Genomic DNA, 15439 nt, shown 5'->3' with positions numbered 1-15439 from the left:
TTTATTGTAATGCTTACCTAATCAGTTTCCACATCTTTTGAAGTATTATATGAACTTTTATCACAACTGTCAGATGATTTTTTCAATTAATCCCCTAAAGGACAGTTTTTACCTTTATTACCACATGCTAGTTATAAATCATGTGACTTAAAGACAAATTAATTATTATGGGGAATATGATACAGGTAGATGATTTATTGACCACGTACCTTGCCCTAGCTTATTCCATGTACATTAAAATCTTTCAACTTGCAGGTGTCGGAAGTGTTTCCACAAACGCCTGGCTCAATGTAAAGTTTACTTGTTTATACTGCTTCTCTGATTGTTTGTGCACTATTAATTCAAGCCTACAGTGGGCAACGAATGGATGCCCAATATAAACCCTTTCATTTCTTCCCTTCCACTTAAGAAAAATGTATTGAGTTCCATCTAAGGGTTACTATCAAAGCAGCATGTATATTTTGTTACCGCTGTATTTTGATGATGAAACGAGGTAATACTGAACTATTAATGCTTTTCCTTGCAGAATGACACTAGAAGAATATAAATCACAGATAAGAAGAAATTTGAATAAACTGGAACTTGAAGGATTTGTGTCACAAGACAATCACTATCAAACTGTTTTAACTGCAATTGCAAAGGACATATGCAACCGTGGAAAATATAGACAAATAAGACAGAAGGTACTGTTTAGCTGTTTTAGCATGCATATGAAATTTTGTTCCTGGTTCTTAACACACTTTTTCTTGTCTTAACTTACAGGAGTTACAGAGTTTAAGAGTCACAATGGCTAGTTTAGACACCAAGGCCAAATTTTATGAGGAGCAAGTTAATTATTATAATCAGTACATTCAGAAATGCTTGGAAAACTTGAATGCTGGGAAAAGGTAGGATGTTTCCACTATTTATAATAATTCCGGATAGTAATATAGATTCCCTTTTCATTCTAAAATGGAATCTGTTCAAAAAGCTACCTCTCCCTTGCCTAATTGGTTTCCGCATTTGTTCCTAGCTGTGCCTTATTTAATGTTGTTTGGCGCTCTTACTTTCTACCTGCCATATTTTGCTAAAATCGGTTAAGGAAACCTAACCATGTTTCATTTTAACTTCAGGAATGAGAAATATTCAAAAGCATCTAAACTATGATGTTTCATTTGATTCACTTCCATTCAAACAGAACATTGTCAAAGGAACCAACTTTGTTGTGGTTATTTCATGCCCATGTAAATCTATCAGCTGGAAAATGTCTTTAAGTATTTTTCAAAATCCATGGATTAAAATAAAATTGAAGGCTACAACATTGTGGTGCAATGGGAGCATATTGAAGAGCAAATTGATAAAAATAGCAAAAGAAGTAAAATAAAGATTAGAATGAAATTGTATCATAACTCGGGAAAGTTTATCAGACACCTTTTGAGATATAATGACATGCTGAAGACATTAGAGAAAGGAAAATAAAATGGAAATTCTGCAGAGGATGGTCCTTAATGAGATATATGAAACAAGTAATGTCCAGTGCAAAAATAAAATAGAAGGAGAGGCTAACCAATAGGAGAAGTTAGTGAAGAGTTATCAAATAACATGTTGAGATTGATGTCTATTTATGATAGGGCTGATTGTAAAAAAATAAAATTCCCTCCAGGTCAGAGCCATTGCAAAATACTGGAGGTTTCAGTAAGGTTTATTCTTCATATCATTATGAAGGGAATTTTGATTGCCGACTTATTTGAATTTTGACAAATGGCCCATGAAACCTTCAATTGACCGATTTCTATTAATTCTAAAATGCTGCTCGACTGTTTTCTTTTATTTTTTGTACTTTTATATGGATTATTTTGCCTTGTATCTTGTTTTTGGGCCATTCACCTCGTGCTGAAAGTATATTCAAAATTGAAACAAGGGTCTTGTGCCTTACCTTGAAACCTAAATACTCTCATGATGCTTCATGTTGCCCACTTTCCAGAAAAACTGAACTCATTGCCGATTCCCTTTGTGCACATTTTTATGCATCATCAGAGCTAGGAGCAATTAAGAATCTTATGAAACAATTCAATTACCACCACTACGGGACAAGGCAATGTAATGTATTGTTCTGGATATTGTTGGTTAGGACAAAGTCAGTCACACTTGTGTCTAAACATATTGAACTAACACTGTGCTTCAGCTTCCCTATGTAAAAAAATAAGAATGGGAATAACTGCTAACAGATTTGCATTGGTTCCTGCACTCTGTTGTTATTCTGTCAATGAATATTTAATTTCAACAAGCGATTTAATCTGATAATTATGCATGCTGCATCCTGAAGTTTTTTGACGTGTCCTTCATTATGAAGTAACTATCTATTCTCTGGGAAAATAAATATTATTACAAGATACTTGGGAATTTTGTACATTAAAATGTGACAGTTTTATTTAGAGTGCTCAATACAAGAACACTAAGAAAATATATTGGGATGTGGAAAGTTCTTAAAAGTAAATCAAAATTCCATCACTGTGTGATTATCATGCCGTCATCATATCCCCGTAGAACATGAAACCCTGATTGAGTTTGGGCTTAGAAACATGAGGAATCTAAGGATTTACATCATATCTCCAAAACTGAAGTTGAGGTTGAGCAAATTTCAAAAATACATCCAATATCTAATGTACTAAACAAACAGATTTGTCCAGTGAAATTGTGCATCTTTGACTCTGCATCATTTTTGGTCAAATTATTCATGATTTTGTAGTTAAAAGTGTAAATGCTCTGACTTTAACCATATTAATGAACCTTCTATCTTATCTACAGGAGTGTCCATGGTTTGAAGGCTTCACATAAGCATGCTGCTAAAGTAAAATCTAAGATGAGCATAAAATATTCAGCTGAGAAGCTGTGCGCTAAGGGTATCATCCTAGAAATTGAAGGGTTGCCAAAATCTCAGTTCAAAAATGTTTTATTTGAGATAGCCCCACTAGAAGAAAATGGCATTTTTGAAGTCAAAGGCAAATTTATGGGTGTTGAGATGGAAAGGATGGAGCTAAACATTCAAGTAAGTGGCAAAAATAGCTTGTAAAAAAATGTTATATGTTAATTGGACATACTTCTTGCTTTTGCAATTGCAATGATGAGAGTAAAAATGTTGTGCCTCTATTGTTTATTGGGATCAAACAATCTTTCCTATATGCATGAGTTCAATCACCTTTATGAATCATTTTGATATTACCAATATATTTGTGGGTCATGGAACTCGGTGATGACTTGGAATTACTTTGTAGAATTATTTAAGGAATCCATAATCATCAATAGAAGTTATCATTCTGGGGATTATATTTGAGCTGCTCTCCAAGCCGTTTTATTATTATCCTGTTGCCTGCCAATCTTTAAATTAATTATAACTCCTTGTGCTGACATCTTCAGCTACCCTCTTCTCATAGTTCATCCTCACTCTTTAGTAATCTATGTATCTTGTTTTATGATATATCCAATTAGTTTTCCTCATTTTCTCAAGTGATCAATTGGTTTCTCTCGACACTGACTTTTCAAATTACATATATATTCATTTGTTAAGGATTGCAAAAGTGTCCAGCTTTTGTTGTGGACTGCTGAATGCTTGGATATTTTAAAAATTTCCTATAGGCAGGAACAAAATGTTTTCTATATTCAATTTTGAAATAAATAACTTACTTTTTGCCAAGTTGATAATAGTTATGCTTGCCGAATTCCAATGTTTTTATTTTATGTTTTAATTTGATGCTTTAATATGCTGTATTAATAGTTGAAGAGATTGTTTAATGTTACAATAAGTGCAGAAGAGATTTCATTTTTTCTTTTTGTCTTTTTTATTTCCATTCATGAAAATATTCTTTAGTGTGTCAAGTGGACCAAGTGTGAAAATTTAATTTTAATCATGATTTGAATTTTGTCTAATAATTAAAGATTAAGTTGAGTACAAATTTTGACTAATGCCGTTTAATTTTCCTCTTCAGGATTTACTACAGCTTCAGTTTGATGGTGTGTCCATAATAGACATTTTTGGAAAAGCAAAACTCAACATAAATCTTTTACTGTTCCTTCTGAACAAAAAATTTTATGGAAAATCATGATATTTTGTGATCATACATTTACTTGTATTTAATTGACTCTTATGGCATAATGGAAAAAAATCTCTATAATTTTATTGCAATTTCTTTTCCCCAAAAATTATATTTTGGGTGTGCATATTGTATATTTTTATACTTCTAAATAGGTGGCAAAAATTAAATTAAAAAATATTTTTGTGTGATGCATTACTTTTTTACTCTTTTAATGTTTATCCTGGTATGAAAATAAATGTGTTGGTCACATACTTGTATACATTCAATAATTCACATACCCACAATATAATGCTGGTTATTTGTCCGGTGAAGAGAGCGTCATGCAACCATTGGAGACACGCTGTTGCACCAATCACAATTTTCAACGTGCGATATGATTTGCTTACAATGAAAGAGAAAACTTGAAAATCATGATAGAACCTCGTTTGGAAATATTCAAGATGTCAGCTGCTGACAAACATGTGGCACTAACTACATTTTTGGATGCAAATTGCGAACAAAATATGAATGAAATAAAACCATGTGGACTTACGTCAACAACAGAACCGGAAAATGAAGAACTTTTGGTGCCTTCTGCCATGGAAGTGGTGGAATGATGTGTATTGAAGACGTCGGTGTTGATTGACGAAGAATCTGTTACACCTATTTTTCCAGTATCAAGTTCTGACAATGGTGAAAATCCTTTGTGTGATAGTTGTGTTACAGCGAACTGTGTACCTGTGAACAACATTTATGATCCAGGGAAGTAAGAAAATACTTCAATAAGTGGTGTACTTGACATGGTAGTCAAAAAAGGCCCAGTTAGATTGCCAGCCAATTGCGAATATCCATGAAATGAACGTAATAGACATATTTCAATCAACTTTTATAACCACAGGATGTTGAATGGAGAAACAGTGGACAGGCGATGGCTAGTTTATTTATCTCGTAAAGAATCTACATTCTGTTTCTGTTGCAAGTTGTTTGGCAAAACAGCTGCTTGAGGACAACTAGCAAATGGAGGGTGGCGTAACTGGACACATCTTGGAGTCAAACTTCAACAGCACGAGGTATCTAAAGAGCACATCAAAATCATGACATCATGGCTTGAAGCAGCGCATGTTTGTCCACTGGTAATGCTGTGGACAAATTTATGTTAGAAGAAAATAAAAAAGAAAAAATGCATTGGTGCTCAGTGCTAACAAGAATTTTAGCTTTTGTTTAACATCTTGCTCAGAACAATAGTGCTTTCCGTGGTAAGACGGAGAAACTCTACAAGTCAAGCCGTGGAAACTCATAAGGGTAAATTGAAATGATAGCCAAGTTTGACCCCATTATGCACGAATATGATCACCAAGTCAAAGAAGGAGAAGTTCACGACCATTATCTTGATCACCGCATCCAGAAAGAGTTCAAACTCATGGCAACTGGGGTGAAGCAGAAAATTATTCAGAAAACAAAACTGACTTTTCCTCAAAAGTACTTTTCCGTTATTCTCGACTGTACCCCTGATGTGAGCCACCAAGGACAATCTTACTCTCTGTGGGCTTGTCAGATTCGAATTTTAAAGTTGAGGAACATTTCCTTGAATTTTTGCCTGTTGAAGACACAACTGTTAAAGGCTTATCAGACATTCTTATCGCCTTCGTAAAGAATCTTGGTTCAAACATCAACGATTCTCTGGAACTTCAAAGTTGGTGGTCGTGGCTTTTTCGGTTTAAGGAATAAGAGATGGTGGCGCCTTGGTTACAAATAAGCATTGGGTCTGGTCTGGGTTTTATGTGGGGGGGGGTTGGTGGCTACTTAGAAACGTTGGGTTTGTTTACCTTTGGGGAGAGGGGTGACTGTGTAGGGTCAGGGGAGTTTTCAGAAGTGAAAGTCCGACTTTCTGTACCGACTGTTTCAAAAAGTGGAAACACCATTGGAATAAATGTATACCTTGGGAAGGAGATGAAGGGGTTCAGTAGTTTTTTATGGGAGGCAAGCGACAGCTCAGGTCATTTGCTCGATTAGGGATGGGCAAGAAAGGATGAAGGTTGGAGAGAAACCTGGCGTCAGTATTAGCCTGCCATTAGGGAAAGGTGCCAAGGGGTTCGCAGCTTAGCGTCCCGTCCGATGGACTCACTCAAATTGCCCTCCTCCAAGCACTTCAAGTAAGGATCGGTGCGCTATGGAAAAATATCTGTCGTCGCCGGGATTCGAACCCGAGGTCTCTGGGGTGGGAAGCCATTAAGTTAGCCACCGCAAAATCCCGATCCCCTTATGAAGAGGAACCTGACCAGAACTTTTTAGTGAAGTATTTATTTTGTAATAAATATAGTTCGGGAACGTTTTGAACAGACCTTGTAGTTTTGTCATAAAAGTTGTCAAGAATAAGGAAACGGATCATGTCCGAGCGTAAATATTTTGATATTTGAGATTGCTTGTGAAAATATTTGTGTAGTTATAACCGCGTAGTGGTTTTTGCGTACCTCTTGAGTTCACTTAACAATTCATTCGGTATTTTTAATTACATTTTTCCATTTATTTATCATAATTTAGTAACTTAGGCGAATTTTTGGACTATTGCCATTTTAATTTTTTCTTATCTAACTTTATAGTAATTCTTTATAAGTCACCCGTCTTTTTACCTTTACTGTATTCGGTAAGAAATAAGCTCATATTAATAATTTCAGACTTTTCACCCTATGATATGGTTTTTTTCTTCGGGGTAGTTTATCGGCAAATTAATACTAGTCAGTCATTGTTTTAATGTATGCTTTTTTTCGTGTAGGTCATTTATATTCATATGTACTTTTAGAGCTATTATTATTTATTTTTGAAATTTAGCCGAGTATCAATCAACTTTTTATCCTACTATGTCTCAGTCGGCAGATTTTAATTTTTGCTGGTTTTATTACTTTTTCGGCTTTTTAATGTAGTGAAAAGGTGACTCCTTTTGCCAAGGTTGGTTTAGACAGCTGTATACTTACTAAGAGCATTACTAAATGCATCCTCCAAACACATTACGCTGAATTTAAATTTCCGTAATATGCGAAAGTAAAATTTAATAAGCACACAAAGGAGGTAGGTATGCAATAAGCTGTATCCCGGAAATTTATGCGCGAATAGAAATAAGCCGAATAGCTTACAAAAGACGATGCTCACAGTCTTAAAATGAAACACCAAGCAAAGAATTATGATCTTACCTTTGTAAGTATATTTCAAATATCTGTATCCGATAGTTTGCAAGAATTTTATTACAAGAATGAAACTACATTTATCCGGAAGACGGTAAATTTCTCTTACCTAAGAAAATCGCCACCTTTTCGCATCTCGAGATGATAAAGTCCTTATTTTTATCTATGATTAAAAATAAGTGTACTCAAAGAAACAGCCCATGTTATTGTGACCTATATCATACATTCCCGCCAATGCGATTATTCTTCTGCTAGTTGCCGCGCTTCTATCACTGGGAATCATGGGGTCGCAATATGGCGTTCAACCTTATGCATGCAAACCACGTGACTCTCCAGATTGGCGTCCTTGCTTGATGTGAAGCTTACAGTCGACGAACTCATGGATTGTGACGCAGATGTGTCTACTGACGTCGGAGTCGTGGGCCAAGTACAGTTAAGTAGTTAATTTTTAATAATCCACGGATCCTTAAAGGATACCGGTCACTGTTAGGTTTATATAGATTTAATGACTTAAGTATATTTGTTTCATAAGTAATGTAATTCAAGAATGTGGAAAATAATGCCGCTCTGGTAATTTTTCATTTCTTTCAATATGAAAAACCCCATTCTAGTTTAAAATTGTTTTATAGTTGCCTCCACACCCTCGTTACTTGCTTGATTGGTAGTGGACGTATTTTTATTTAATGAAATAAACTTGTATATTCAAGTGTACTTGAGTAACTAATACATTTGGGTGCTTTTAAGTTTCTATACCCCAACCCCTTTATTTCTTTTATCAATATACAGTGGAATTTCAATCTAATTCGTGTGTTTGGCGATTTTTTACCGGCTTTGTAAACGTGAGTCGGGCATAGGACATTTGGGTAATTAAAGGTCACGCTTTGTTCAAATTGAGCCTGATTGAAATGATTCTTAATTTTCCTGAATGCACTACCGCAATAAGTACATCAATTGAAACATTCTCAATGTTGAAAAGAAAAATACGGCAATAGCCTGTCATCTATAACAAGTATATAATTCTGGTCACTTTTCCTCTTGGGTGTTGCCGTCTCTCTGCAATGTTTTATACCATAGGAATTGATTTGCTCATGAGGATGTTTCATGCTATACATTCAATATCTAATGGCTGCATCCCATGCCGGATACATTTTGGCATGGGACATAGCCATCAATTGATTCAACATTCCTCCCTAGTATCCCAAAGTTCTCCTGATGTGGAGTTCTCTTCCATTAAGTATAATTGATGATAATTTTGATGTTCTGAGAAGACCAGTAATCATTGTATACATATGATGATAAATGGAATATGATATAACCCAGTGGAGTGTGCATGGCTGTTGATGTAACCTTTAAGTTGCTACCCCAGTTAATCTTGGTGGTGCTTGATGGAAGGAATTGTCTTTCCACTATAAAGTAGCACTGTAAATTCATGGGGACACTTCTTTGCTGAAGGAAATGTAAATAACCCGTGAGATAAAGGGTTGTTGGAATCCTCCAGTAGCACAACCCCTTTCCTCTCCCACTTACTGTTTCCCCTCATTTCTCTAAACTGCAGCTTTCAGGTAGACTAGCCGAGCCATCCTAAGGTGTTATGATTTTTCTTTAGTAATCTGAAGTATAAATGTTTACAATTAAGTGCCCATTGAAGTCAAATGTATGATGTTTTGATGAGTAATTTTTCCATTTGTAATTTTACAGGCTCCGGTCTTCAGAAGAGGATTTTCAATACAATAGTTAACGTAACTTGAGTTTTTTCACTGCTCTCCAAGTTAGTTTAAAATAATCTTGAATGATTTTCTTTCTCTATTTCCCCGAGGTTAAGTATTAAGAGACAATCTACAATTCAGGCATAATTATAATTGTATCCATCTGGCAGTAATATGTAGAATAGGCTCTTAAATATAAACTTTTGTAAGAACTGCGTTCATAATATTTCCATTGCTTAAGTTGGGGAGGTGCGTAAAGGTAGTGGTATTGGTATTTTGTGGGACTGCTTTGAAAACTTTAAAAGTTAACATTTGAAATCATCTTTTCAGTTGTTTTTGTATTCTCATTATTTGTTACTTTTAAGTCTAATAAAATGTATCCCTTTGAAAGTGTGTTTTATTTTCTTTTTTGTCCTGATTGAATTGCAATAGAATGTTTGGGTTGTTGCTCCTTAATTTAATAAGCAAATGATCTAATTACTGTAATTTCAATTTATTGAGCTGAAAGCATCAGCTATGTGGGAGGTGGTTGTCATTTTAAATTAAAATCGGCAGGTGGCTTTATACTCACCAGTTGCGTTGAATTTTGGACAAGTTTAATGATAAATTTCCATATTCAGTGCCATAGACAAGTAATGCCATGATATTGGGTCCAATCTGTCCCAAATTGTCTTTATAATATGTCTATTAGTCAATTAGGACCTATGGCTGCATAGTTTTTAGGTAATGGAGGCTTTTTGGGTCATAAATTTCATTCTTCTGGACTGTCTAAGATCTAATTAGTTAGCAGAATTTCATTTAACTTTTTCACGACTACTGGGAGCTAAGTATTTAGGTTTTTCTTCTGTTTCTTAGAAAGTTCGACAATCCAGGTGTGTGAAAATTACACTTGATTTCATCAGTGTGTGAATGAGGAATTTCACTTATAATGCAGAAGGTAATTGAAAATTAAATGTTCTCTTCAACATGACTTACGACAGCATACTTAACGAATTCTATGAAATAACTGAGATATCTGGATAATTCCTAATATTAATTGAACCTTGCATACTAAATGTAGCAAATCAACAATAAATATTAATTTGTGTTGTTTTTGGAAGCCATAGATTTGAAGTAACTAACTCCCTGTATGATGGAGAAAGAAAAACTGTTCTTAAGTTCCTTAATTTGAAAGATGGCTGGCAAATCCACAATGAAATGGTAGCCCATCATATGATGCTGTTGTGAGGTGGAAGAGGAATTTTCGGACTGGCCACATGGACCTCAGATGATCCAAGTAATGGAAGATCATCACTTGAGGATGATGCTGTCATAGTAGAATAATGGCTGCACTGCCATTTTTCACCGATTGAAATCAGATCTTGCTGAAGGCCTAAATGGCAAATATCTATTGGGTTGAATTAACTGATTCCATTTCTGTATAATATTCAGTGATTGTAAAATTGTCTGATGTGGTTTACCAAAAGAAAAATTATTTATGCGAATACCCAATAAACTCCCATCCTTCTACTTAAATCTGAGCATAAATAGGTCATTTCTTCTGCAGTGGTTCGTAAACAGCACTTAGGCCTGTGCATAGGACTTGGAGCAATGATGTAACGATTGATAAAATTGCATACACCGAAGCCCTAGGTGGAGGAAAGCCCACTTAGTCAGAATCGAACCTGCAATTTAAAGTTGGGCAGGCAAGAACTTCAAATTCCTCTAATACAGGTTGTTGCCATACCACTGAGAAAATTTGCCATTAGTTTCCATAAGCATACCATACTGGAGTAATTTCCCCCTCAATACGTCTGCTTGGCTTCTAACTAAAATAGTTCTATCTTTGCTTGATACTATTAATCTGTGGGCATGATTTTTCCTTAATTAAAGTATGAATAAGTGTTTTATGTTGGACATATTTGGTACCATGAACCTTAGAAAATCTCAATGAATTGGTTATTTTTAGCTAATTAAGTGCTACATTTTTTTTAACAGAGCACACATGGGTTAACTCTTCCTATCCATCACATTTCTTTGAAAGCTGCTGGGCTTATTTTGTACATTTCTAGCTCACTATATGTCCTTACCCTTGACTCTCACTTTGGGAAGTATGAATGGGGTGTTCCTCAAGAAACCTAATTGAATGTTTCTTTGCATTTTATGATGTCTGGCGATAAACTATCATTGCAGCTAAAAGATTTCATTTAGTGACCATTGAAAACATCTGTAGGGGTAACTTCTAAAATATCCACTGCACAATAATGGTAAAGCTTTTTTTCACGACACCCTGCCCCTGTCTGATCTATGTCTATTATCTTTTATGAAATTTGAGAGGAATACTGTATAGCTGCATCCAATTTACTGATATGGTTACTCACTTTTTAAATTACTAATTTCACCGCATGGTATGGGCCTTCCAGCTTCAAATTTCTACAGGAGGAGTGGTCGAATATGAGTAACTGTTGTGGTTCTCTTAGTTGAGACTGCAAAATAGTCGGTGCAATAGACCCTTATGGTCTGAAGTGTACATGGTGGTGCCCATCACCAAACTGAAGTTATGTTCAGCATATTAATCATTGTGAATTCAATTTTTTTGCTTAACGTTACAAAATTTTAATGGTTGCACAAATCAGATTTTCCTGGCATTCAATATTAATAGGTGATGGGAGAATCATTCTGAGAATTTTTGCTCTGTCGTTTCAGCATTGTTGATGTTTAAATCTTTAAAAAAAATGGACAAGTTTCAATTGCAGGTAACAATTTTTGAGTTCTCAGTTAGGTATAAGTGATCACTTTATTGTGATGCAGAAATGCAATTATCAAATTGAAACTCTTCAATTATAATGTTGTTATCAGTCTTAAAGAAGAATGTACAAAGAACTGGTTATTATTCATTAAGGTGTATTTATTTTGTTATGCATTGTAATGTAAATATTCAACCGACTTTGAACTAAACGATCAATTTCATGCGTGGTGCCCATCTATCAATATACCCTACTCTTTGTTCTAAAAATTTGAAATGTACTTCATCATATGGCTGCTACCATATACGAGGAATTTCCAATAAATACGTGGACTGGTGCAATCTGATGGCCATTACGCGGACTATGGCCCCGCCCACTAGCGGTGCTAGTCGCATGAGCCCAATGTGCCGTCTATGCTTGGCAAATCGTCTAGCTGTGCGTATGGTGCCCGTAATGTTAGTTTCTGTTGTCCTTATTTTTACTGTTCGTCAAAAATGGAAATTGATGAAATTACGGAGCAACGAATCAACATCAAATTTTTGGTGAAGTGCGGTCAAAGTTACCAAGAAATTACTGATATGTTGACGGCTGTTTGCGGTGATAATACTCTGAAGAAAACATCCGTTTTGAAGTGGATGAAGCGTTTTAAAGATGGTCAGCAAGATGCCACGGATAATGCGAGGCTGGGACGACCTTCAACCTCCTGTATTGACAACAACATTGATCGTGTGCGGTCCCTTGTCCGTACCGAAAAACTGTCCGAATGATAGCTGATGAACTGAATTTAGGAGCATCATCAGTGCATACTATTTTAACCGAACATTTGGGTTTAAAAAAAATGTGTGCCAAACTCGTGCCCAAGCTGCTGACGGCAGATCAAAAGTTGAAAAGAGTTGAATGCGTTACTGACTGGAAAATTTCACTTGAAAATGATCCTGGATTTCTCAATAGGGTAATCATTGGTGATGAATCGTGGTTTTCCGAGTATGACATTCAAATCGCTAAGCATGGAGTGGAAAGCAAAAGATGAACCTCGGACCACAAAATCAAGAAAAAGCCGATCGAAAATCAAAGTCATGCTCCTGGTTTTCTTTAATGTTGAAGGTATTGTTCATCATGAATTTCTGCCTGAAGGACAAACAGTAAATGCTGAGGTCTACCTTACAGTTCTCAAGAGTTTGAGAGATTGCGTGCGTCGTGCGCGTCCAAATTTGACTCAAGGCGATGGATGGATCCTTCACCACGACAATGCACCTGCACATTCAGCATTAATTGTTCGCCAGTTTCTGGCAAAAAATTCAATCACCATCCTTGATCATCCTCCTTATTCGCCAGATCTCGCCCCCTGAGACTTTTTCCTATTCCCGACATGCAAATATGTGATGAGGGGACATCACTGGGAAGATGTGGACTCAATAAAGCAAGAGACGACAAGAAAACTCAAAAGCTTAACTGCCGAGGAGATCCAAGGGTGCTTTACACAGTGGAAAAGAAGATGGAATAAGTGCGTAGCAATGAATGGAGAGTACTTTGAAGGGGACAAAATCTATGTAGACTAACCAAATTTTGCAAAATAAAGTTTATATGGCCTCAGTTTGCATATTTATTGGACAGACCTCGTATGAAAGGATGTCAGTGAATGCCCACCAAGTGTTTTGGAAGCTCTACGGTAGCACTAGCACCTCTCGCTTGCATTTGCAGTATTTCTGATATTCAACTGCAGTGTTCTCGACCTTTAATTGCAGCGCTTATGACATTGAAAACTGAAGTTTGATAGCACAGAGCATGCCTTTGCAGTGCCTCTGCAGCATTTAGTGTTAATAGGGTAAAGGTATTTAACCAGGAGTTAAGATAGGCCTAAATCCTCAATGTAGCTAATTTTTTCTTCTCCAATAATTGTACAATGTTTTCTTGTTCATGGTGATCATATGCATGTCTGCATGCATTTTCTTATGGCTATGGGTCTTAGTCAATTCAGGAATAAGATCCTTCTATTCAGGTATTCAAATTGATATCTCACAATCACGAATATCACTCCATATTACATTATTTTAATGGAAAGTTTTCATAGGGCAATGGTAATAACTGCAATTGGTATTTGAAAATATATATCAAGAAATAACATACCCATTTTGTCAAAAATATGGTTAATTAATGGTCCAACGCTAATGATTTTGTATTTTGATTCATCTATTTCACCACTTCGTTTGTTGAAGTTCAAGTTTTTTTTCCAAAACAGCTGAGGAGGCATTTGAAATGTTTCCTCTTAACAGGTCCAATATCAGAATGACTATTTTACTTGCTCCGATGTGCATATATCTACCCAATAATGATCACTGTCGTCCACTATTTGTCAGGCTAAGAGGGATGACGGACTTTAACATATACATTTACCAGTGCTTAATTCATGTAAAAGATAATGTAAAAAACTCTGTATTAAGAGGCCATATATTCAGCCACTGTACATGGTCAAGAAACATGTTAGACATTACCCAATGTAGATTGTCCAAAATCTGTTAAGTCTGATAATCTTGCCTTAAAATTCTGTAATAAACTTATTAAAATTCTAAGGCAGAGTAGCTATAACAGGATGTAAAAAACATAACTAAGGATTGTTTAGTTTCAGACCCCTTGTATTCTTAAATGAATATTTTGAACTGGACTTTTAATGTGTGAAATTATAATGAAAATTTATCTCTTCACTGGTAATGAATGTGTTTCTTTTGATGACATATACAGTGGCAAGTGGTGCTCGTTGATGAATAAAGCTTTAGGTCTACCCTTATGAAACCTAAGTTCTTAAGAGAGTGAATGCACTTTTTGTTCCAGAAATGCGTAACCTACTGCCTATTTATGTCAGATATAGCTGAAAACCATTCCTAATGACAAGCATTATATTTTAAGACTGCCACAAAGAGCCTGTCTTGTATTTGGTATAGCATAATCAAGGACTGTCATTCTTGAATAATAATATTCTGCTGATTTTTAAATTCGTGCCCTTACAAATTTTTACATACATGCTGTTGTTGTAGACCAGTCAAGCTTTACATGTCTGAGGTAGGTGCCTACTGGTGAAGTAACATTGAGTTTATTTTAAGTTGATCAATATCGATTTATCAGGGAACTTCGAAAGTTTTTTTTTAATTTTCCCACTTCACAGTAATGAAATTATGTGGCTAATTTATAACATGAACCCAGTACATAATTCTTGGGAAGCGATACACACGGCAAGCAAAGAAAAATCAAAACTTCAGTTGAGAGGAATTTCACTTGCAGGCGGATAGTTGACTGCAACCCCATAATTTTCTGGAATGGATTAATAAAGATCAATAAATTGTACTGACTGTCCCAAACATTGGTTTTGAACGTGATCAATAAGAATAATATCTTAAAAGGAGTTCATCATTGTTTGTTTGGAATGTGCGATTTCTATTATTTTCTGAGCAAACTTTTAAGATTTTTTTCCTTGCTTAAATAAAATGGTAAAATATTCAGCGGTGACTTACTATCGAACGCTGTATACCTGAAATGAGTCACATTTGTATTTCACTGTGAGTGCCTTTGCCAATTTTATTTATTGATTATAGTTTAGAGTTTTATTCTTCGAATAAATAAATTGGGCGATTTATACGTCATCGAAGAATATTCATAGGGAGAAGATAAGTTTCTAGGTCAAACTGAGTTCTTCACCTTTGGAACAGGTATACTATCTGATTTTGGAAGTATTTGAATAACCGCTGGACCATGATAAGATTTCTCTTCATTTGTTTATGAGA

At 35.4% G+C, this 15439-nt stretch overlaps 1 protein-coding gene across 1 annotated transcript in view; it reads left to right on the top strand.

The window, feature by feature from the left end:
* Positions 1-4288, top strand: part of LOC139697892 (ras GTPase-activating-like protein IQGAP2) — a 43724-nt gene extending 39436 nt beyond the window's left edge. Inside the window, exons 30-33 of the mRNA XM_071596786.1 lie at positions 527-683; positions 763-887; positions 2788-3028; positions 3966-4288. Of these exons, the coding sequence (XP_071452887.1) occupies positions 527-683; positions 763-887; positions 2788-3028; positions 3966-4082 (640 nt within the window). The 3' untranslated portion in view covers positions 4083-4288. The remainder of the gene's footprint in view (positions 1-526; positions 684-762; positions 888-2787; positions 3029-3965) is intronic.
* Positions 4289-15439: the final 11151 nt, after the last annotated feature.

The sequence above is a fragment of the Hetaerina americana genome, unplaced genomic scaffold (genome assembly GCF_022747635.1).
Source record: "Hetaerina americana unplaced genomic scaffold, ioHetAmer1.1.p SCAF_1, whole genome shotgun sequence".
Classification (NCBI taxonomy): Eukaryota; Metazoa; Arthropoda; class Insecta; order Odonata; family Calopterygidae; genus Hetaerina; species Hetaerina americana.
The sequence above is the reverse complement of the archived record's forward strand: the minus strand, read 5'-3'. Positions and strand labels throughout refer to the sequence as shown.